The sequence below is a fragment of the Sinocyclocheilus rhinocerous genome, unplaced genomic scaffold (assembly GCF_001515625.1).
Source record: "Sinocyclocheilus rhinocerous isolate Xijiao unplaced genomic scaffold, SAMN03320098_v1.1 scaffold975, whole genome shotgun sequence".
In the NCBI taxonomy this organism is placed as follows: domain Eukaryota; kingdom Metazoa; phylum Chordata; class Actinopteri; order Cypriniformes; family Cyprinidae; genus Sinocyclocheilus; species Sinocyclocheilus rhinocerous.
Window position 1 is genome coordinate 1,710,701 of NW_015628726.1, and position 25,212 is coordinate 1,735,912.

Genomic DNA, 25,212 nt, shown 5'->3' on the forward strand with positions numbered 1-25,212 from the left:
TTTTTTTAACGTAAACTTGTGTGTGAATGAGAACTTAGTTTAGTACTCACATGCTGTGACAGCCGCTTTCTGTCCGTATGCTTCGGATATGCGCACTCAGAAAACCGTATATCAGAAGTTTAAACTAATATGGTTTAAAACGCATGATTTCAGCACGATAAACATGATCATCAGAACCAAAACAGATGTTTTTTAGCAGGTACCAGCTGTAATGACGCAGCTCTATTCTGGAAAACAGGGCGGGGAACAGCAGCTAATTTGCATTTAAAGAGACATGCATGAAAAACAGCGTGTTTCTACTTCCACTCAAAATAGGCATTTTCAAAATGATATAATGAATGATCTGTGGGGTATTTTGAGCTGAAACTTTACAGACACATTCTGGGGACACCAGAGACTTATATTACATATTGTAAAAAGGGGTATAATATGTCTCCTTTAAAAAAAAGTAAAAACCACAGCAGTCAATCTGTTTGAGTCACGTCCTTTTAAAAGAGCAAATCTAATTTGTGTCCATATATAAAGTGAAATAGAGAAATAAAAAGAGACTGAACCAACAGACTTCTGGATGTCTCTTCTGAAATGTCATTGTGTTGTCATTGGCTTTCCTGTACTAATTACATGCTAGTGCTAGGTTTGCTTTCTAAACCGGATTAAACCAAACAAGAATGAGAGCACCATTGTTGTGTCAGCTTCAAAGTAAGATACATAACGCAACCACGTTTTGTGAATAGCGCTAGATCACGTGTGACATAAATGGTTAATATTAACTGAGCCATGCAGATATAGTTTGGTAATCTTCTAGGATGTAAAGTCAAGAAGCTTAATTAATGTGCATTTATTCAAAATTATGCCCTCAGAATAGTAGAGTTTTGTTATTTTGTTACCCTACTGGGCAAACTTCATGGAATGTAATTAATATTAATGAGCAAACTCAGGAAATGCTTTATCTAAAGTAGGACTTACAGACTCCAGTTATGCATGTGAGGTAGTTTATGTGCTCTTTTTTTATTCGAATATTCATATACGGTTACGTAGTTTTTGTTAATGACAAATATGAGTTATAATAAAATTTTATATATGTTTATACATCAATATATGTAGCTGGTTTTCATTTTAGAAATCTGTTTGCCTTATTCTTGGTGCCTGTTTTGGTTTAATTCAGTGTCTTTGGAAGTGCTGTTTCAAAACTGAGCCACTTGAGGGCAGACATCAACCACAAAGTACACATTCACATACGCCACTGGGATCCGAGATGCAGAAAGTAGAGAAGTTTTTAAATACGACACCTGTGGAGAAGCCAGTCTTTTTATGACACTTGGTGAATTCGATATTGAAGTAGCTGACCAGAGCGTGGACATAATCGTTCCTCTGGATCTGCAGACAGAAGGAGGAGCTGAAGGACAGTTCCTCTGGCTTCACCGTGTAGATGTCCAGTTCCTGAGAAAAGAGGAGGAAAGCTTAAAGTTGCTATTTCATGGTCTAAGGAACTTAATGACATTCTCAGCTGGGTTTCTTTTAAAGGAATAGTTTAGACAAACATTTCTGAAAATGTACTCACCCTCAGGTCATCCAAGATATAAATGAGTTTTTAAGAAAAAAAATCCATCATTAAGGCATTTTAACTTGAAACCATTGCGTCTAGCCAAAATATGAATTTTGCTCCAGTGGAAAAGTCATCCCCTGTTGTCCTCTCATATCAAAATCCACTTGTTTATTTGTTTAGAACTGTTATGTTTTCCCTTGTAAATGGCACCATTTACATTGATCTGCGCATATTTCTCTCCTGATTCAGACAAGATGACTTTATCACTGGAGAAAGCAATATTATGAATAGAGGAATCTAGCTGCATTTTAGCTGGAAACAATGGTTTGAAGTTGAAATGTAAAATTAATACAGCGTTTCACTTTATAAGATGTTAATTGATAAACTGGAGTCATGTGGATTAATTGTGGATTATTGTTTTTATCAGCTGTTTGGACTCTCATTCTGACGGCACCCATTCACTGCAGAGGATCCATTGGTGAGCAAGAGATGTAATGCAATTTGTTTCCCCCAAATCTGTTCTAATGGTGACTCAAACTCATAAAATATTAATTTTTCAGCAAATTTTAATTTTTTGAGGGTGAACTATTCCTTTAATTATCAACTATGTCTCAGAATTTTCTTCTAACATTCCAAATGAGACAATTGCTAAAATATGGTAAGAATATAGAGCTATAACATTGATATGGATAGCATAACTCTGATCATTTGGTCTTGGAGGAATTTGATGAGAAATGTTTGAGTTCATATTGAGATCTTTGAGTTTTGATTGCAGACTTTGGTATCTTCTGAGCACAGTGTGTAACATTAGAGGAGATGCATGTGAAAATACTGGGGTCTTTTCTTGAGATAAATCTGAGAAGCTGGAGACTTCTACATTTGGTCTCCATTTAATCTCAGTGTTAGGAGAAACATGGAAAATTAAATAAATCTCTTTAATTTCTCTAATTACGTTTACATTTAAGTACGTGTAGGTAAAGCACATACTCTATCTCTCCCGCTCTCTCTTCCTCACAGATGCACATACATAACATACCGTACAGAAACATACACGCGCTAACGTTGTTATCGCTACTCTGGAGATTTTATTTTAAAAGTTACATGATATTTCTCACAAGCGAGGTAACAACGGCGCTGTTCGTGAAGAAAATTTAATTAAAGTTTCACTGTTAGTAGAGACGCTGCCGCCGAACAATTTTGAGAGACACAGACTCTCAAAGAGAGGTAATAAACACTCTCTCAATTCAATTCAGTTCAATTCAATTCAATTCAATATGTGCTTTATTGGCATGACAATTGTTACAATGTATTGCCAAAGCATAGTGTTTACATTGAATCTAAAACAGATATGTATTAAATGCATGCATATATAATTAAAATAGAACAAATCAACATTTATTATTCTATGAACAATTTAAAATTCAGTGGTGTGGTGTGTGTGTGTGTAGGCGCATCACTGATTTGTTGACTCCTCCCTCTTTTTGTGACAGGCATCAATGTATCTTGCTGCTAGTAAGATACAATCTTGTTTTTCACCTAATAAATATTGAAGTTGTGTTTTATTGTTTAACATTTTGAAGTCAGGGCAAAGTACTTCCAATTTTGGATAAAATGTCTTTCTAATGTCTTGATAGTTAGGGCAGCTGGTGAGGAAGTCTTGCTCTGTCTCCACTTCTCCATGGGTACAGTATGGGCAGATGCGGCTCTCTTTGGGCAGCCAGTGCAGTCGATATCTGCCCGTCTCTATAGTCAGAGTATGATTGCTCAGTCTGTACCTCGTCATTTGTCTTAATTTACAGTCTTTCACTATACTCAGATATTCTGCAGTTGTGTATTCTCTATTTAGGGCCAAATAACATTCAAGTTTACTTTGTTTTTCTGTTGTTTCAGTCCAATAAGTTAGATAATTTTCTTTTTGTGCTTTTATAATTTGGTTGGGCCGAATTTTGTGGATGGATGTTTCAGTGTCCTGATGCTGGCTGTTGTTAGTCATGTTGGTTTGTTTTTGCAGCTTCAGGGGCAATCAGGGGACTTTTTTCAGGGTTCACTTCATGGATTTTAAGGGCTTCCCTGCATGCGTTGTTCGGTGTGTTCCTCTACTCTGAGGATACTCTTAGAGAACTCCACATGCAGGGCTTCAATCGGATTTATGTCCCATTTTTCAAATTTGTGATTTAGGAGAGGACCCCCACACTTCACTGCCATATAATGCAATAGGTTCTATGACTGATTGGAATATTTTGAGCCTGATTCTAATTGGTATTTCAATTTGGATAGATTAAGTAGTTTTTATCAGTAATTGTACTTTTTTGAGTAGCATAACAATTGTGTACTTTTACTATAATGCAATAGGTTCTATGGCTGATTGGTAGATTTTGAGCCAGATTCTAATTGGTATTTCAATTTGAATAGATTTTTTGATGGCATAAAAGGCCCTTCTTGCTTTCTCTTTCAGTTCATTCACAGCCAAATTTAGCTTACCAGTTGCACTTATTTTCAGCCTGAGGTATGTGTAGTTTGTGGCATTTTCAATTTTGCCCATACCAAGGGTGAAGTTGTGTCTCTTTCCCTGAACTCTGGGTCTTTTCTGGAATGTTAGTACTTTAGTTTTGTTAGGATTAATAGTCAGGGCCCAGGTCTGACAGAACTTGTGCAGGATGTCTAGGTTCTGCTGTAGACCCTCTTCTGTTGGAGACAGAAGAACCAGATCATCTGCAAACAGCAAGAACTTTATGTTGGAGTCATGCAGTGTGAGGCCAGGTGCAGTTGATTGTTCTAGCAGTTTCGCCAATTCATTAATGTAGATATTGAAGAGGGTCGGTGATAGTGGGCAGCCCTGCCTTACACCCCGCCCTTGAGTGAAGAATTCTGTTTCCAATTTTAATTTTAATTGCCATTGATTGTTTGAATACATTGTTTTTATAATATTGTATGTTTTACCCCAATATCCGATTCTGATACTCTCTCTCTCTCTCTCTCTCTCTCTCTCTCTCTCTCTCTCTCTCTCTGTCTGTCTAATAACTTCATTAATATCTGCATTAGTCTGCTATCAACAGATCAAGCCTCCGTTACTAGGTCTAAAATGATGTTTTGGAATTAGCAACGGAGGCGTTGGATGAGATGCGGAAGAAATTAATCCTACTCACAATAGCGTTTTAAGTACAAAAAACCGGACGAATGCCTTGAAATATATCTGATATATCTGATCAATGTCTTTAGGTGTGGCAACCATAGTATAAGCGGAATAATTGACTCCGGGCCATTGAATTATTAGAAAATAATGCACACCCGAGGTGTAACGATTATTTTTCTAATAATTCAATGGCCCGTCGTCAATTATTCTTTACATATTATATTATTATATTGTGTATGTGTGAGAGAGTAATTAGGTTAAAATAGGAAAAAAAGAGACCCTATATCTTATTTTTTTCTTCTTGGACAACCAATTACAGTCTTTTAAAGAATGTGTCATACCTAGCAACGGGGGTAAGCCACACCTCCTCACTATGATGAAAGTTTTTGTCTTTCCCTCGCTCAGAGTTGCTCTCAGATTGGTGCTGAATCACTCCTAAGCTAAGATTCCTAGTTAGAATTTTTAAAGATAAATTAGGAGCTCTCTGAGAGGATTCTTAGAAGCTTTAAGAATACGGGCCCAGATCTTAAAAAAAAAATTACGTTAATGAAACTTTAACTAATGACTGGAGTAGAATATGCCAGAATATCATTATATCATTTCCTCTAAGGTCAGTTCAGGACACACTTCAATCAGTAGAAAAAGGAATGGCTCCAAATGGTATTTTGCGAATTAAATGGCACTAAAAAATACTAAATAATATATTTTATTTTAAAGAAAGACAGCAAAAGCAATAAATATATTTACTATATATTACTTTTATATTACTATATATTATTAATTGAACATTTAGTCTTTAAGTAAACCATTAATACCATTTGTAAATGAATATAATGTTTTTCATTTCATATATTATAATGTAGTGATGTCAAAATTCACTTGTACTTTACAAATTCCTTTATTAAGACTGCTACATATCTAATTATTTTCCAGCTCTGATTTGCATCGAAGTTTTAAATTGGATTAGTTGTGACAGAGCTGCTAAATTTATATCTGTAAATAGCTGAAAAGCCTTTTGTTTCAAATATATTTCTTTAATATTATCTTTTAGCAGTTAAAATGAGAGGTTTGCAGATGCATTTCACAGTCCATCTGTGCAGCCGTAAACTTTCCAGGCTTGATGAATCCGATTCAACCAATAATCATCTCATCAGCACCTTCTCCAGTGGTTTATAATGAAATGAAATTGCATTTCAACGGATCATTATGTAACTGTCACACTGAGTGATAGAGCTAATGATCAGTTACATACTAATGCTGCTGTATTCTCTGTGGAACTTGATCTTCTCATCTACCACACATGCGGTGAGAAACACGCACATACACGATTTCTGTGAAGTGTTTTAATGGCTGACCTTGATCAGGCAGGCGTTGGATACCACTTGTTTTGAGTCCACGATGTCCACCAGTGGTTCTTTCATAGCTACGTTCCTGATGCAAGTCATGTCAAAACCATAAACGTTCTCCCACCCTGCTCAAACAAAAAATCATTAGATTTTTGATAAACAGCTTAACTAAGACCCCAAAAATAATCTACACGTGTGTAAAGATAGCACTTGATTCCCTGCTGAAAAAAACAATAGAAACCATCACAGAATTTGTAATGCTTTACTGGTTATAATGGGTATTGTATTGGTTTTAATGGAAACTGTACTGGTCCCTGTGGGGCTCTACTGGTAATTTGTTGCTTTTTATTGGTGGCTTGATTAAACCACTAAATCCTAATGGAATATGTCCCAAACTACAGGAAACAATTTTTTATGGTTTTAATGGTTAATAGTTGATGGTTTGTAAAGTTTGTAATGGTATTTTATTTTTAGTGGAAACCATTAGAATTTCTGTAATGGTTTCTACGTTTTTTTTTTTTTCAGCAAGGATGTCTCGAAATGTATTCGAAATCACATGTATAGTGCATGAAATATAGAACAAACATCACTTTTGTGTATATGTACACAAATATAAATTGCGTATTTATGCACTATTCTATGACGTTTTGTAGTATAAATAGTGCGAGTAGCGTGTTCACAGTGAAAATTCCAAAAAGAAAAAGTGCACATGAAAAAACCTCATCTCTCCACAAACTGCCTACACTAGCTTAAAAAAAAAAATGCAACTGGTCGGCGCCGATAATTGATTAGTGCGTCGACATACAGTGCAACTGCGTCTCGTGGTCCTTTGCCGATCCCGCTCCCCTCTCTCCACCCAATGCTTTCCTGTCATCTCTCTACTGTCCTGTCCCAATAAAGGCATAAAAATTCCATAAATATAACTTTAAAAAAAGTGCAACTGTTTTCAGCATTGATAATAAGAAGAAATGTTTCCTGAACAGCAAATCATAGAATGATTGTAAGAAGACTGGAGTAATGGCTGAAAATTCAGCTTTGCCATCAGAGGAATAAATTGTGTTTTAAAATATGTATTATATTTATTATTATTTTAATATATTGAAATTTAAAATATTTTAAATTGTAATAATATTTCATGATATTACTGATTTTACTATATTTTTGATCAAATAAATGCATAAGAGACTTCCTTCCTTCCTCCCCCTTTTTTTCCCAGAAGAAATGTCTGAAAATTCTTAAAACATGATACATTTACTTGAGAAAGCACCACAGCATAAGATCTTAAAGGGGTCATATGATGCGATTTCAAGTTTTCCTTCCTCTTTGGAATCTTACAAGCTGTTCATGAATAGATAAGATCCCTAAAGTTGCAAAGACTAAAGTCTCAAACCCAAAGAGATATTCTTTATAAAAGTTAAGACTTGTCCACGCCCCCCTAAAACGCCTCGTTTAAACGCGCCCACACATGTCTACGTCACTGTGTGGGAAGATTTGCATAACACCGCCCAAATGTTCAAGCAAAGAAAGAAGGTGTAACTTTCATTCTCGCTGTAGTATTGTTGCTCTACGCCATGTCGTAGAGACGCTGTGTGTTTCGTTATGAAAGCGAAACTACTTTGTTTGGTCTTCCAAAAGTGGATCATACCTTTAAGACTATTGTATCTTGAATATGAAATATTTTGTCTCCCTGCATTGGCAGATTTTTTTCTATTTGTTTTAACTTGTTTATGCTTAAAGTAAAAAAAAAAAAACAGCAGTGAAGTAAGACAAAAATACACTTTAAGATAGTATTATAGACCTGTTTAATTGTAGCAGCTTAGAAACTTGTAAACATGACTGTATTTGGATAGATGAAACCCTCCTTGAGGAATATGAGATGTTTCTGTGTGTGTTTTGAGACTCACAGTGAATCTTGAAGTCCTTGTACTGCCTGTCTTCAATGGCCACCACATATAGAGCAGCCCTGTCTGGGAACATCAGACCTCCAGGTTTCTAAAGATGAAGAGCACAGAGTGTTTGCTCATTCTGTAGAGACATTGGCTGTATATACAGTACACACACTCACGTGTGCTTTCTTTACTACACACACACATAAACACTGACCAGCCACTTATCTCTGGCGTAGATGACTGTGTTGAGCATGGACTCATAAAAAAGGCAGTAACCCATCCACTCTGAGATGATAATGTCCACCTGATCTACCGGCAGCTCCGTCTCTTCCACTTTCCCTTTAAAGATGGTTATAACTGGAACACACAGACAGGATAAGGCCACAGAGACACTTGACAGATCTTTTCTACTCTTTGAATTTTTAAGGCTAGTTAAAAGATGTGGGTCAAACCATACGTGTATGAGAGAGAGACTCCAGCTAAGATTGCAACATCACCTTTTGTTGAACTCTCCTGATCGAAAATATAGCATCATGTTATAGTGATAACTTGTTCTAGCTAATAGAAGGTTAGAATTAAACTATTAAAATGTGCTGTTAAAGGCTAACTGAAAACATAAAGAAAGTGAAATGTTTAATTTGAACTTTGACTTTGACATGTTTTCATGACTACGAGTAATCACACTATGCAGCAATTTTTCTCTCATTTCTAATCAGGCACTGATTGAGTACTAAGAAAAATATGTTTTAGCCAATAAAATCTCAGTGTCAGGAAGAGTTTTTATTTATTTATTGAAAGAAATTAATACTTTTATTCAGCAAGGATACATTAAATGGGTCACAATTTACAGCAAAGTCATTGTTACAAAAATATATATTTCTAATAAATGATGTTCTTTTAAACATTCTGTTCATCAAAGAATAAGGTATCACAATTTACACGAAAATATTAAGCAGCACAACTGCTTTCAACATTGAAAATTATAAGACATTTCTCTCGAACACCAAATAAGCATATTATGATGTCTGAAGGATCATGTGACACTGAAGACTGGAGTAATGACTGCTGAAAATTACATTTTGAAATGTATTAAAATAGACAACAGTAAAATTTTACAATAGTAATGTTTTTATTGTATTTTTGCCATGGTAAGCATAAAAGTCTTCTTTAAAAAAAAAAAAAACCTTAATGACCCTAAACGTTTGAATGGTAATGTATTTTTTTTACTGGAAACCGAGACAGTAAAAAAAATGTATTTTTTGGGGAGGACAGTGTCCTTGATAGTCATTCTATAATTATATTTATTATAAGACATACTGAACATATACTATTTAAATTCTGTAATATTAAAATACTGCAGAGGTTTTAAATTATGTATATTTAGGAGGCTGAATAGAAGAACGCTCGACAAGCACTCTTTATCCTGTCAATTTTTCATCCTATTTGTCATTCTGTTTTTCTCACACGCCCACATAAGCAAGCTAACTACACAGCAACACACACTTATACATTATCTACACACATCAAATCTTCTTACCACTGTCCAGATGATTGGCCTTGATGATTTTCTCAGAGTATTCTGATATACTTGAGCATTCAATCTGAGGAAGGGAAGAAGAAAAAAACAGAACAATATGAGGATTTAAACTTTCTAGTTGGTTGGTTTAGCTGGTAGATCTTGCATTACCTTCTCTAGCCTTACATCCTCTTTCAGACAAGACATAGCATTATAGAAACTGATCTGTCTGATTTGGTTAATGTTAAAATACTTAATTCCTAGCATGATTGACTTATGAATATTAAGCAAACTTAGAAATATTTTTATGTTTTATGTTTTATTTGTTTCACTCCTTCTAAGCACTGTGCACTGTAAAACATTATTGTGATTTTAACAGTAAAAGACTGTAAAAATGCTACAGTAAAAACCTATTAACTGGTTAACAGTAAGTTTCCATACTATATTCGGTGAATAAATGTAATTACATTTAATGTAATTTTACAGTAAAATACTGTTAAAATACGGTTTTTGGAAGTGAAAAAGAAAAAGTAATTTACAGTGAAAAAAACGTAAATTGACACAATTCCCAGAATTCCCTGCATGACACTTCATATGTTTTTTTGTTGAATTAACATGTTTCTTCTTAGTTTTTTGTTATCAGTTGTGTACATTAGGGTTTAATCTTACATCTAATGTTGTTAAATTAATGTTTATTGCATTATTTCAGTATCATGTGTGTCACCATGATAGGGTTTAGTGTTTGTGTGAATGACACTGTGCACCACCAGTTTTTGGTGGTTATCAGTGCATTACAATGGTTCAAAACAGAGATTAACACTTCAATATGTTGGTTTATTAACATTACATCAGTTATGTTACGGTATGTTAAATACGGTATTTTATTGTGAATTTAAGTTAAGTCTGTAAAACCTAAAATGTTGCTACCATATTTTTTACAGTGAAGTTCTGGCAACCACAGCTGCCGGTATTTTACCATAAATGTCACAGATTTTTTTTACAGTGCGGCGATATCAGAACTTGCCTGACAGTAGTGACACCGGTTCAACCAATGGCGTGAGTTTGCGGCTGGACTGTTTGCTTTTCTGACAAATGTCACTAATTTTGCAGTTCTGTTTGGTAAGTCAAGTGGTGCTAATATTACACATTTCACATTTAACCAGCTAGACAGATGTAGAAGTTTGTGAAAGTGTGTGTGTTTGTATGTGGTGGACAGTTGTAATTGTTAAATATGTTTTGTTACATAAACTACTATTCAAAAGTTTGGGACCAGTAAAAATTGTTTTCAAAAAAGAAGTCTGTTATGCTCACCAAGACTACATTTATCTGATCAAAAATACAGTCAAAACAATAATATTGTGAAGTCTCATTACAATTTAAAACCACTGTGTTCTATTTTAATGTATTTTTTAAATTTATTTTATTCATGTGTTGGCAAAATGCTGAATAAAATAATTAATTTCTTTGAAAAAAAAAAAAAAACATAGACCCCAAACTTTTGAACTGTAGAGTACAGTATCTTGTTTTTGATGGGTTACACAGACGGTGTCCTTCCCCTTAGAGTCTCTCAACATTGAGAGCTTATGATTCTTGCACCTTGCAGTCCTGCCCATTAGACATGTTCCTCTGATCAGCCTCCAGCCACCCAAAGAGCCCTATTTAGCATTCACAAACAGTCCAGATTCCTGTCCCGTTGTCAGACAGAAATATACGTAAACGAGCACACAGAGAAACGGGGCTGTCACAGTGGCCCGAGGCTAAAGGGAAGAGGAGAGATTAAGTAGGAAGCTGTCAGCTGTATAAATGAGAGACTGATTCCAGACAGCACAGATCCCTCTGCCTCGTGATGTCCCTTGTGTTTACCCAACCATCATTAGTGTCCATAGCCATCGCCATCAACTCCAGTGTAGCACATGGAGTCAGTCAGCAGCTCTTCAACTGACAAATAATCAGAACCGTCGCTTTCTCCTACATGGCAGCCCCACCTGTTTCTGGAAAAGTTTCACGTACTGCTGTGGGTCAGCACTGAGTTTAAAAGTAATCAGAGAAGCCCATAACACAGTCAGCACATTTCCACTCTCAGAAGAAAAGTGCTTGATGTACACATGATCAAAGTGCCAGGGCCTGAGCTACAGTAAACAGAGATCAAGGGCTAAACTTTGCAAACAAGACAACTTTAAATATGATGATTTTATCTCTTTTTTTCAGTCACAGTTTGAGTTATTTGGTGAAAATATCAATTGTAGTAATTCAGCAGCTACTAGCATGCTTTATATGTTCATTCCGAAATATTTTGCTAAGCATTAATGGACTTTTCCCGGTTCAATACTTTGACTTTTGCTTCAGTTTGTAAACTGTTCACAGTAATGCACTTACAATGGAAGTATGTGGGTCTTTGCATCAGCATAAATGTTAAAATAGATACTGTTTCAAAAGTATAGCCGTAAGACAGCAGAATTATATGTTAACATACTCAAATTGATTTAACACCATTGTATCAGGTTTCTGGTTCAAACATGACACTTCATGGTAAATTTACTTTAAAACAGTTACTATTTGGCTTACCTCTGTGTTTTCATTTTGAAAGAACATGCATGTTTCAATCAAGTAGCTCAATCAAAAAGGCATCTTCCTGTGCTAAGTTCCCCAATATTCCCGTCATGACAAATTAAACAAATTAAGTTTTGCATGGTATGTGTAAGGACATAACAAAATGACCAATTAAAAAAATATGCTAGTAACACATAACCAGGAGTTCATCCACCTAAAACAGCAGTTAAAAACTGCTAAAAAGATCATTTAGACAACTTTGCATTTCAAATACCATGCATTTTTGTACAGACAAGTAATACAATCACAAAATTATAAGTCCTATACAGTACACTTCTCATGAAAGAATATAATTAGAATAGAGAGTGCTAGAGTTAGAGGGTCAAATAAAGATGGAAGTTATGTGTTTTAGCCGATTCGTGAAGATGGCTAAGGACTCAGCTGCTCGGATTGAGTTGGGCAGGTCATTCCACCAGGAGGGAACATTTAATTTAAAAGTCTGTGAAAGTGATTTTGTGCCTCTTTGGGATGGCACAATAAAGCGACGTTCACTTGCAGAACGCAAGCTTTTAGAGGGCATGCATGCATGAATAAATAAATAAATAAATGTTATAGGTGCAAGTTACATATGAAAGCAAATAATTATCTGCTAACGTCATGAACATCCACAAAGTCATGAGCTATAGTATGAAGTACATATAGAATTTACGAATTTGGCAGACGCTGTTACCCAAAGCAGGTTATATTGCATTTTATGCTATACATTTTATAAGTTTATGTATTCCCAGGGAGCTGGACCCATGATTTTGGCTTTGCTAACACCATGCTCTTTTTTTACAGAAGTTATACAAAATGTAATATTATTAATGATAAAAAATATTTATATATAAATACATAAATATTTAAATATAAATACATAACCAACTGCCAACTGGTTCAAAACAATAAACTCTCAGTTTAAAATTATTTTTTATAAAAATAAACATACATAAATACTATAAATTGTTAATTAATGTGGAAATTGTAGGGCTTGCTAAGGCACTATTGCCCATACTTTAGGGTCAAAAAATATATCCGTAAACTTAACTGATAATGTCCTGGAAGAAAATGACTAGTACCTTTTACGATTTTCTACAGATTTTGTTCTTATAGTGTATGGTTAGAGGTTTATTCTAAAGAGCTATGGACATGTATGGTTTTTGCCTGGCAGACAGTAAAGTGAGTGAAAAAAAAATCCAGAAACTTACAATAAAGGACAGACAATAATCATATATTCACCTAACTTTTTAATGCGGATGTAAAAGATTTCCTGTGAAATGTGCAAGACTTCCAACTCATTTGCCACCATAGGTAAATAATAATAAGAATAACTGCACAGTAAACTGTAAAACTATGTGTTTATTATTACGATAAATAATTATTAAATAGATAAATAATATTATAACAAATACCGGTTTCCAACATCTATCAGCATAATGGAATGTTGTTTTTTTTTACATCTAAAATAACTGGAAACGACTGACACTGAAACCCTGACACAATTCAAGTTAAAAATATGCAGTGTCCGCTCATGTGTTAAAAATAAGGTGGATATAAAGGCCTGCATATTGTGGCTGAACATTTTGAGCTGGCAAGTGTCATGATCTTGCTCTTGTTCCCCTGTCTTGTGTTTGGACATTTGTGTTACTTCCTGTCTAGAGTGCCATTTATAGTCAACTTGTAGTTCTTTTGTTTCAGTGGTCCTCTTGATTGCTTTCCCAGGTGTGTCTTGTTACCTTGTCATCTTGTTAGTGTCTCTGTGTATAACAGTCCTGTGTTTTAGCCAGTCTGAGTCAGTCATTGTCTTTGTGAAGTTGTGGCGTGTTGTTTCTTTTGCCTGGTTCTCCCCAAGTTATGTTCATCGTTTGATGCTGTGGATTACTTTTGTTTTATTAAACTTCCTACCCCTGTCTTGTCACGGCTATGGATGCCGTAAGTGAACTCTCTGCCTGTACAGTCACGGCTATGGATGCCGTAAGTGAACTCTCTGCCTGTCCTGTCATGGTTATGGAGGGTGGATTACTTTTGTTTTATTAAACTTCCTACTGCTTGCATTTGGATCTGACCTCTGCTCTTCCTTGCACTGACGCGTAACAGAATTACTGACCAACATGGATCCAGCAGCAGTGGAGATTATGCGCCTCCGACAGGGAGATCGGCCGATAGAGGAATAAGTTGTGGACTTTGTTAAGCTGGTACATCTGACTAAGATGGGGAAAATCCCCCTCATGATATTTTTTCGGGGTGGGCTGTCCAAACCACTCAGCTCGCGCATGCCGCTGCACGACCCTAGTTGGACTCTGGAGTATTATATCTATGTAGCATTGCAGCTGAGCGGAACGACATTCACTTATGTGAACTCTCTGCCTGTCCTGTCACGGCTATAGAGGCTGTATGTGAACTCTCTGCCTGTCCCGTCACGGCTATGGAGGCCGCTAATGAACATTTCCTTTCCATCACAGCCGAGGAGATTATCAATGAACTCACAGTGCCTTCTGCCTCGGTCTTTGGGGCCATAAGTAAACTGTCTGTTTCCTATGTTTCAGTTCCTCCGAGGTCTCAGTCTCAGCCCTGGTTTCCTCATCTGTCTGCTCCGCCGTGGTGGTCTTCTACTTCGCCTGCTCCGCCATGGTGGTCTTCTGCTCTGTTCTGGTGGTCTTCTGCTCCGTCTGCTCCGCTGTGGGGATCTTCGGACCAGTCTGCTCTGCTGTTGTGGCCGTCTGCTCCACCCTGGTGGTCCTCAGTTCCGCCTGTTCTGCCTGCTCCGCCCTGGCTCTCTGCTCCACCCTGGTGCTCTTCAGCTCTGCCTCAGTCCCAAGGTTATCTTCCTGCACATGGACCTGGCCCTCCATCCTTCCCCCTGTTCCGCCTCCTCTCCACCACCCTCCTGGACTTAACAGTGTTTATTTTGGAGCGTCTGGAATCCGCTCCTAAAGGGGGGGGGCTCTGTCATGATCTTGCTCTTGTTCCCCTGTCTTGTGTTTGGACATTTGTGTTACTTCCTGTCTAGAGTGCCATTTGTAGTCAACTTGTAGTTCTTTTGTTTCATTGGTCCTCTTGATTGCTTTCCCATGTGTGTCTTGCTACCTTGTCATCTTGTTAGTGTCTCTGTGTATAATAGTCTTGTGTTTTAGTCAGAGTCAGTCGTTGTCTTTGTGAAGTTGTGGCGTGTTGTTTCTTTTGCCTGGTTCTCCCCAAGTTATGTTCATCGTTTGATGCTCTGGATTACTTTTGTTTTATTAAACTTCCTACTGCTTGCATTTGGATCCGACCTCTGCTCTTCCTTGCACTGACGCGTAACAGCAAGCGTAACTCTCTGGCATTTAAATATGATTAAGCCATTCAGAGAATTGTCCATTATCACAGTGCAACTGGATATGGGCAGCGAGAAGTAAATCATATCAGCTCAATTACAGCAGAGACCACGGCTCAGACAGACACCCGCACACAGTTCGGCTTCCCGAGGTAGTTCGCTCTCTTCTGAAAACCGAGAAAAGCTCTCAGAACATTCTGCCCCAAGAGGTTTCCAGGACACATAAAATTGAGAGTTTCTCTCTCTGTTCATACTCTAACTTGGCTTAACAAGCTCTGGCTTTCGTTCTCAAAGTGAAAGTGCAAAACAAGCACCACATGGTTAATGTGGCCTTTCTGACCTTTACTGCTTTTTCCAGTGTCTCTTTCTCAGATTTATTCAAAGAGCCAATTACCGCAGCCTCTCAATATAGTGTGTTAGAGCCTGATATATCAGCACGGCCAATAAAGGCTGCCTGCTAAGAGCCTTCACTAAGCACTGGGGAGGAATGCATTGAGAGGGAGAGTTCTGAATGGACAGGACAGGAAGTGAGAAAGAGAAATGGATTGAAACCGGGGGTATAGCAAGACAGAAATAACATATATATATATATATATATATATTACCTAATATGTGTATACAGCTGATACTGATAAGCTGATCATTATTTTCACACTCAAAATCATTTAACAGATACATTGTCAATCCTAAAATACTATAGTATTTTGTCTGAATACATTAAAAAAATGAAAAATAAACTTTTAACCTTTAAACATTCATACTACTGATTTACTATTGAATGTAAATCTGCTTGAAGTGATGTATAAATCACTACATATATAAAACTGACTAACTTGACTTGATTAACTTTAATTGAGCATTACATTATGATGGCAAAGATAATATAAATGTAAAAACAAGGAAATGAGCATGCAAAATTAATGATCTAATATTGGCTGATATATTATGAATACTGAATGATTAATGAGTTATAACATACATGCGATAATATACAAAAACATGTATATAAAGAGACTAGAATATCATATCAAATATATGTTGTTATGGCCTTTAAACAGACCATTTTCCTATTATGAACTGCTTTGAACTTATATTTACAATCTTTACTATGAAATAAGTAGGTGGTAATATGTCGTCATATTTCCCTACATAAGAGGATTATTCGTTTACACCTTCAAAAGCTCTTGGTGTGACTGCCAAACATGATGCTATTTTGAGCTGTGTGAATCGTTCCAGCATTGTAGGAGGCTACAGGCTAACACAGTTTTAGGCATAAGGAGGGCCGCCCTCTTACCCCATACACGTGCTTGGCTCCGGCCTTGGCAGCAAACATGGAGAGGATGCCAGTACCACTCCCCACGTCCAGCACGATCTTGTCCTTGAAGATGTGTTTGTTATGGTACATGGAGTTCCTGTATGTCAACGTCCTCACTTCGTCCTTTAGCATTTCCTGTACATTCACGCACAGATATACACACATGGTCACACTTTATTTTATGGTCCAATTCTCACTATTAACTTTTATTAACAACGACGTTTGCCTCAATAAACTCCTAATTTGCTGCTTATTAATAGTTAGTAAGGTAGTTGTTAAGTTTATGTATGTGGTAGGATTAAGGGATCTAAAATATGGCCATGCAGAATAAGGCATTGATATGTGCTTTAGAAGTACTAATAAACAGCTAATATGCTATTAATATGAATGCTAATAAGCAACTACTTTAATACTGAGAATTAGTCCTTAAAATAAAGTGTTACCATATGCACAGTTTGTTCTGTTTTGTAACATAATGATTGTGTTTCAAATTTTGGTGAGCTCCCGTCAATGTTTGAAAATGTTTCTCTAACAGAAAACTACCGTGGCATAGTATATAATCATGGTTGTTTGGACATGGTACTATAGTTTATTGTAACTCTGAGTGCCATTTAAATACAATGGTAGACCATAAAAAAAAAAAGATTTTTCTAAAGTTGTAAATAAAAAAAGTACTGGAGTAGGTTTTACAAGAAAATACTATTTCAGTTTTCCTTCTAAAATATCCCTTTTAATTCAGTGTTCTACTTCCTGTTTCTTTGTAATTATTTGTGGAATTTACTAGCAATTTCTGAGTGGATGGGATAACCATCCTACAGCATGGTATATATTAAATAAAAAACAATGGTATCACTAATAGATCACTATAGCATGGGTTTGCTAGTTCTTTTTTGTAGGGCATATAAGATGTTGTCTAGGTAGGCAGCTCACTTTTTGTATTGAAACACACCCAATGAATTATTCAGTCCTCACCCTTAAGCAAAAATGTGCCATGGTGTTGTTTTTGGACATGTAAATATCTAGGTATATCTTGGTAAAATATGCAGTCTCAAAAGATACAATATCACTCAGTTTAAAACACAGCCAACAGATTATTCAGTAGTTTTAAAGATGTTAAACCATATAAAGCCTTCTGTATCATATTTGATACACACACATTTCTAAGGGCTCTAAATGATCAACATTTAAATATCATCTTACTGTGACATATTATTAGGAGATAAGAGTGACAAATTATATTTATATGCATTTTATGTAAGTAGTCTGCTATACTGTTTTAAAGATCTTATTTATTTACATATACAGGGTTAATAAGGCAATGTGATTATTAAATCTAATCAATGAAAATTCAAAACCTAGTGATCTGCCTATCTAGGCGACAATTTAGGGCATTATAAGTGCGTTCAAAAATACCTATACTAACAAAGCATTATGGTATTGTCTTGGATTTTTGGTCATGATTCTTTGAAGTACTTTGGAGTGCATAAAAACATGTAATTATTTATTTTCGAGTTCCATAAAAATATATATTAATCAGGTAATCATTTCACAACCACGGTTATTATTACAAAAACAAATATAAGACTACTACATGGAACTGTGAGAATGAAAAACTTGCTTTACCATTACAACACGTCTCCTCAGATCTATGCGGCTGTCACATGGAAGATGAGGGAAGGGAAAAAGATCTGACCTATATACTAAAAATGAGTCCGAACAAAATTAATCTTGCAGGTCTCGCCTGAACCTCCTGTTCTCCGTGCTCTCTCATCCTATAATTCAGTGACACCCCCACCCCGTCTCTCTCCTGCTCCATTTCTCTGCATACTCTGCATTATACATAACACCCAGCATAAATCAACATGAGTGATGTCGATAACCATGAGTACTTATATCCTACATCACACGTCTCAGCATCTCTGTTAAATGCAAGCAACCGCTGCTCTTATGTGCTCATACCTCATGAATGCCAAAGTGGGCGTACGAGTCAAAATAGTAATCCCTGGAGGTCATCTCTTCAGGGTTGAGGAACTTGGCCATCTTTCCTCTGCCAGGGCAGCTGGGTAAGTTGGCTGAATGAGGGGTGTGAGGCGTGTGAGATGGGTGTGTGGGCCGCTGGGCATGATGGACCGATGACACTGGTTTGGGCAGAGGAGACGGCTGGACCGACTGGGACAGGGCGGCACTCAGGGGCTGTTGCTAGAACGGGGAAACACCATAAAATATTTAGATGCTTAAACCATCCTTAAATGTGTTTCAATGTCTAACAAAATATCGAACTAGAAAATAAATATATTAATTAAGTAATTGAAATAAAAAAATATATACAGTGGGTACGGAAAGTATTCAGACCCCCTTAAATTTTTCACTCTTATGGAAGGCTGTTTACACCATGGAATAAAAAATAAAGGTAATTGTGGCATTTTATCTTACAATTCAGACTTGTTTTTTCACAATTCTGAGTTTATATCTCACAAAGACAAAAAGAATTGTGAGATGTAAAGTCAGTATTGCGAGATATTAACTCAAAGTTGCGAGAAAAAAGGTCAGAATTGTGAGATAAAAAGTTGCAATTACCTTTTTTATTCTTTATTTGATGGCGGAAACAAAAAACAGAACTGTGAACAGAACTCGGAATTGTGAGGGAAAAAAATCTGAATTCTGAGTATATCTCACAATTCGGACTTTTTTTCTCCGAATTAGGAGTTTATGTGAAACTAAAAAAAGGTCTAACTTTTTTTTCCCTATGCTGTTTGGTTTGATATGCTTCTAATGCAATAACATTAAGATTTTTAAGAGGCCAAATAATTATTGGTGTGACTGTATTATTAAAATGTAAGGTCTTTATAGATTATTTGATATATTAAGGTATAAAATTTTGTCGTATTGTTATTTTTAATTGTTTTGTTTTGAAATATAACCTGGGCAGTTGTTAATGATATCACCCCAACTGACAGATTCATGTGGTGTATGATCCTTCAAAAAGCAAAATGAACAGTGACACTATATTAAGTACTGTTTAAAAACTCTCCTTTATCATGTCAGGAGAGCCTTCCCAGAAGGTCTAGCATCTGTCTGTCAGATTTCGGAGACCTGACAGAGGCAGTTTGTGCCCTGCGAGCAAAGGGAGCACAGGACAGTTAGATTGGCATGGAAACGACTTAAGACAAGCATTACATATCATGGTAAGCCTCTGATTAGCACATCTACATCCTGCAGAGAAGCTTGGCTCTTCCTCTGCCTTGCAGAGAAAATACTAATAAACCATTATACCACATTACAGACAACAAACGGGTATGAAAATGCAATTTGAGCCATTGAAAGCTTTGACATATACATAAAAGACTTTATATATAAATATAATATATATTTGTTATGTATTGTATAATTTTATATATTTAATATACAATAAAATAATATTTTATAAAATACTTTTTTCCTGGAATTAATTCGCTGGCCCATTGGCCCATGGCTCTGTCAAGTTTGAAAACACCTAATCTAGAACTTTTTTTGTCATATAGAAGCATTAAACTCTTAATGTTGGGCGCTAATATCCTACATATCTCATATGCTGTTTTGTAATTGTGTGATAGTGAAGATATGTGTGCCTGTTTTTGTATTTGCATAAGTGTACCTACATTTGCCTGTGGGTGTGTGTGCAGCCTGTCAGCTCAGGAGATTTCAAATAATGGGTGTCAGCAGAAGGGAAGAGCAGCTGTATCAAGAGGCATAAAGGTGTTGGTTGCATCTATTAAAATGATGGGAGGGGGAACACATGTCCTTGCCCCCTCCAGTCAGCTAACAAATCTCATTCACATTCTATTTTTAACCTCAACAAATGGCACTTTTCGGCAACACTCTACCTTACAGCCATGTTCTTGAGAACTCTAATAGTTTGTTCGTGACATAACTGGATTGATGTGCGTTAGAGGAAAAATAGGTGCTCTTGGGATCCTTTCATAAATAGAACTACCAGAGTTTTTTTCTAGTGTAGGTTTATGACAGGGAACAACTTAAGAGTTTAAGAGTTGTTTAGCATTGCATATCTAAATCATTAATATGTTTAGAACAGCTCTTATGAATTTAGCAGATTTACGGGCAGCCCTCTCTGCTTTGGCTGGTCATTGTGTAATAAAGCTGCAGCTTCCAGTGTGCATTTCAGAGCTAAGTGGTGTTTTCTCAAGCAAGAATCACAACTGTAAGCTTTATACTTTTGAAACCCACTGGCCTGCTGACCTTGAAGTGCACAACAGCTCCTCTTTTGAAAGGCAATAAAACCTCTCAAACAATTGCATTCAATACATTGGAGAACATTTAGGTGCAGTTATTCTGTCAACTAATTTTGTGTCAACTCAACCAGAGGTCCCTAGCTACAAATTTTTTAAACAAATGGCTCTTTTATGAACTGTTCACTGAAATGTTCTTTGGGGAACCAAAGGTGTTTCCTCAGTCATTGCTGTGAAAACACCTTTTGGAACATTTCTTTTTAAGAGTGTAGTTCCATCTGCTCTCGGTGGAAGCCTGTTTGACAGACTAATAGTCCTAGTGCAGAGCAGTCTTGCTATTTTGGGAGAGGTTTCAGAGGTCAGGCAGCATCCATCAGAGGGGTTCTAAAGATCCCTTTACATTATACAGTGACCTACTGCTGCGCTGAACTTTGAGGAACTATTATAAGAACAGATTCCTTAAATACAGCCCTTTTCTTCATCATTTAATGAACATGGATTAGATTTCATGCTTTCATGACTATGTCAATTCATTCCAGCTGGCTAATCCCTCATTGAGTATTAGACAAGGTTCAAGGCCACTAATGAAACTGGAATTCATCAAAGTGTTTTGCTCAGTGGCAGCACTGGATTGCAACCTCACTAACCTTTCCGTCCCATGAATGTTTCCACTTCTTAGTAGTCCTGAGATATAAACCACCAGCTATGTGGATGATGACTCAGATACTTAGCTTTCTGCCCTACTATAAACGGACTTCATTGGCCTTTTGCTGCCCTCAACTAAAACTCTGGCCTCTCACTGATATGGGACACTCAAGTAGAGCAAAAGTGCTTGCAAGAGTGGGCCCAGGGCCAATTCCAATTTTAAGATGTCTTCCTCTATACGACAACACAAAGTGATTCCAAAGCTTTGATAGTTCCCAGGCTAGTTATCACATAGTGCTTGTGATCTCAGAAATTAGGTTGAGTCAGTAATAAAAGTCCAGTAACATAAATGCTTGATTTCTAGCATGTGCTTATCTACACTCAGAAAAAAAAGGGACAAAAGCTGTCACTGGGTTAAAGGGTACATATTGATATCTTAACAATACACACCTAAAGTGTACATATTAGTAGCCTACCTAAAAGGAACAAAAGTGTACCTTTCGTAAGGTACCGCCCCCAGTGACAGCATTTGCATTTGTAGTTAATACTGTTAGTTAACACTGTTTACATGAGGGCAAAATGTCTTAAGGGTTTTTTTATTTTTTTGGTAACAAACAATTAAAATTTTTAGAGCTTTATATATATATATATATATATATATATATATATACTCTTTTTCCCTTTTTTTTGATCACAGAACATTAGCAGCTTTGAATCAATCACTACTTAGTCATTTCGCTTAGGCTTTATACAAAGTGTCTCATAGACAGTACACTTATTTCAGGAGCAGTCTCTCTGGAGCAGACTTGAAGTTGTGTGTGTTACTCAATGGATTAACCTTTGCGGAATTTGAACCTACAACCTTTTGGTTACCAGCCCAGACTTTAACCATTTGTCCACCCCAAAGCAGCGTTTAATTATGCAACCAGCCAACTTGAATTCGCACGCGAGTGGGTTTACAAACTTGTCATATATATATAAAAACATTTAAAAACAGCGTTTTCAAATAATATTTCACTAACCATATGTGCAAAGTAAACGCTTGAGAACAGAAGGCGCTTACACTTGCGTAGGTAACCATACAGCAACAGAACGCCCCTCGAACGCTTTCCGTTTAGGATCAGAATTGACAAAACCCAAATAACTGTCAATATTTGGCACTTTATGTATTATAGCATTTATAGGTTTACATTTCATTAAAAAGAAAGTGTTTCTTTAAAAACAACTGAGATGACATGTGAACTGTGCTGTAATGTGGTTTGCGCGAGAGAAACCTCAACGGAGCCGCGAAAAATACCTATAGAAGTTCGTTTAAACACGTTGGCCAACGTCAAAGTTCAGTATATAATTCGTACACTGGTAGAAACCTCGAAAACTCAAAACCTCGAACGCAGAGTTGCTTTTAAACGCAAATATGATCTATTGAGGCTTCGGAACTCAAAATGATTTAATGTCTCGTTTCATTTGATCTGTTAATTCACGTCGCTTACCTCAGTGCTCTCCGCATCCGCCATTTTTCTCCTGAGGAGCAAACAGCGGGAGGAGTGTTTAATTCCCATAAGAGCCGACGAGATCTGCTCCGGATCGTGCGATAAATGAATGACAAAACCCTCTTCAAAAGTCTTCAGAAATCCTGCAGCCTTTGCGTAATTACCTCACGAAACCGCAGAATAAATTCGAATCACGTTCCAGAAGATAAACGAGCCCTAAAACTTGTTGAAAGCCCTCTTGAATCCATGGTATAAAAGTTACCTACAGCAGCGGTTCCCGAAGGAGTACATGGCGAACTCTCCATATCATGGGAAAAAATATTATGTACTTATAAAAAAAAGCACCCCGTCGTTCCATGACTGGAGTAGCCTAATATGAGATCAGCTGGTCAATAAAAGTGTTAATCATTCATATCTCAATCCTTTGGATCTGGAATAAAGTCCCCAAGTAACCCTTTAAAATCTTATGGAGATCCCTCGTGCACCACAGAAATCTCTCTCTTTATTATAGGCTAGTATTTCAGTGAGACAAGAAATATTGCTATTTGCTGCTCTCAAATCGCTCGTCGATCACTGATGAGATTCTCTTACGTAGGCTACAGTAAAAGTGGCTCAAAGACGTTGCTCCACGCTCCGAATCTGATCTTCAAAGATTTATGGTCCCTTTCAGAAAGTAGCGAACGTTTAAAGTTCCTCTTAGGAGATTCTGAAGGATCTTAAAGGACAAACCAGGTGGATTCCTTTAAATGGAGCAGCGGGAGCCAATGAGATGTGTTTTCACCTCGCCTCCATCCTCTGACCGGCTGAACGTGATGAGGAGCTGAGCAGGTCCCAGTGCTGCTATCATCCGGAAGCCCCCACCCTCGGTAAACTTTAATTAGTACACACAAATAATAATCTACTTAAATTAGCGGAAGAAAAACACATCAGGAGTTGTTTATCCTTTGTTCCTTTGCGTTTAAATGTGCAACATGTCATTTGAGACATATTATTAAAATGTTTTCTATCACATAAGCTAAAAACTCCATACATGTTGGTCTTCTGAAATAGCTTTTTATTTTTATAGTTATTATTTTGTTGTGCGCTGCATGTTGACATCAGTATTTTTATTTTCATTTGTTATTATTTTTTTCTTTTGGTAATCATTCATTTTTTCATTACTAATTAAAGATGATTTATTTATTTATTTATTCCAATTGAAAAATATATAGGCTACATAATGAAACGATTAGAAAATGTTTACAATCACATAAAATGAACAATCCAGACATGTAAGTCTTCAAGAAATAGCCATGTTGTCATTTATTATTATTATTATGGTAATCATTCATTTGTCATTATTAATTAATACATTATTATTTATTTTTAATTTTGCTCCTTTATCAACCCTCTTTGTGCTTTATCAGTGTCCTCACATTTATATCATATCTCTCTTATTCCTTTTAAATATCATAGCATATCTTCTGAAACTGCTGGGCTCCTTTTTGGTTCAAAGAGCTAATGACAGCAGGGTGGATGTAACATCCACTCTCACTTTGTACTGCGTTGAAGAGCTGCTGTTAGTTGTGATGTACTATGAATTACCTCTCTTGGCCTTATCAGATCACTCTCATCTTACAAAGTGCAGTAATTTAAGATATGGCCCTCTCATCTCCTAGCATAAGATAGGTAATAAAGTCCCTGTGTCTCGTTGGTGTAGGGGTATGATTCTCGCTTAGGGTGCGAGAGGTCCCTGTTTCAAAATCCCGGACGAGCCTGCTTTGGAGCCTCTTTTGGGGAAGTCATGACCTAATGGTTAGAGAGTTGGACTCGTAATCCAAAGGTTGCGGGTTCGAGTCTGGTACCGGCAGGGATTGTAGGTGGGGGGGGGTGAATTTACAGCGCTCTCTCCCACCTTCAATACCACGACTGAGGTGCCCTTGAGCAAGGCACCGAACCCCCAACTGCTCCCCGGGCGCCGCAGCAAAAAATGGCTGCCCACTGCTCCGGGTGTGTGTTCACGGTGTGTGTGTGTTCACTGCTGTGTGTGTGCACTTTGGATGGGATAAATGCAGAGCACTAATTCCGAGTATGGGTCACCATACTTGGCCACATGTCACTTCACTCACACTAGTGTGAAACAAGTAACTGGATGGAACAAACCAGTCTCAACAAAAGATCTCCCTTGGTGGATGTGTTGGATATGGTATTCTTCAACTGCTGAA

General features: G+C 36.8%; 1 protein-coding gene across 1 annotated transcript in view; it reads right to left on the minus strand.

The window, feature by feature from the left end:
• Positions 1–23,098, minus strand: part of LOC107738440 (protein arginine N-methyltransferase 8-B-like) — a 25,210-nt gene extending 2,112 nt beyond the window's left edge. Inside the window, exons 1-8 of the mRNA XM_016550202.1 lie at positions 23,009–23,098; positions 18,607–18,846; positions 16,627–16,782; positions 9,452–9,515; positions 8,129–8,271; positions 7,930–8,017; positions 6,035–6,150; positions 1,290–1,440 (exon numbers count right to left, since the gene is read on the minus strand). Of these exons, the coding sequence (XP_016405688.1) occupies positions 1,290–1,440; positions 6,035–6,150; positions 7,930–8,017; positions 8,129–8,271; positions 9,452–9,515; positions 16,627–16,782; positions 18,607–18,846; positions 23,009–23,077 (1,027 nt within the window). The 5' untranslated portion in view covers positions 23,078–23,098. The remainder of the gene's footprint in view (positions 1–1,289; positions 1,441–6,034; positions 6,151–7,929; positions 8,018–8,128; positions 8,272–9,451; positions 9,516–16,626; positions 16,783–18,606; positions 18,847–23,008) is intronic.
• Positions 23,099–25,212: the final 2,114 nt, after the last annotated feature.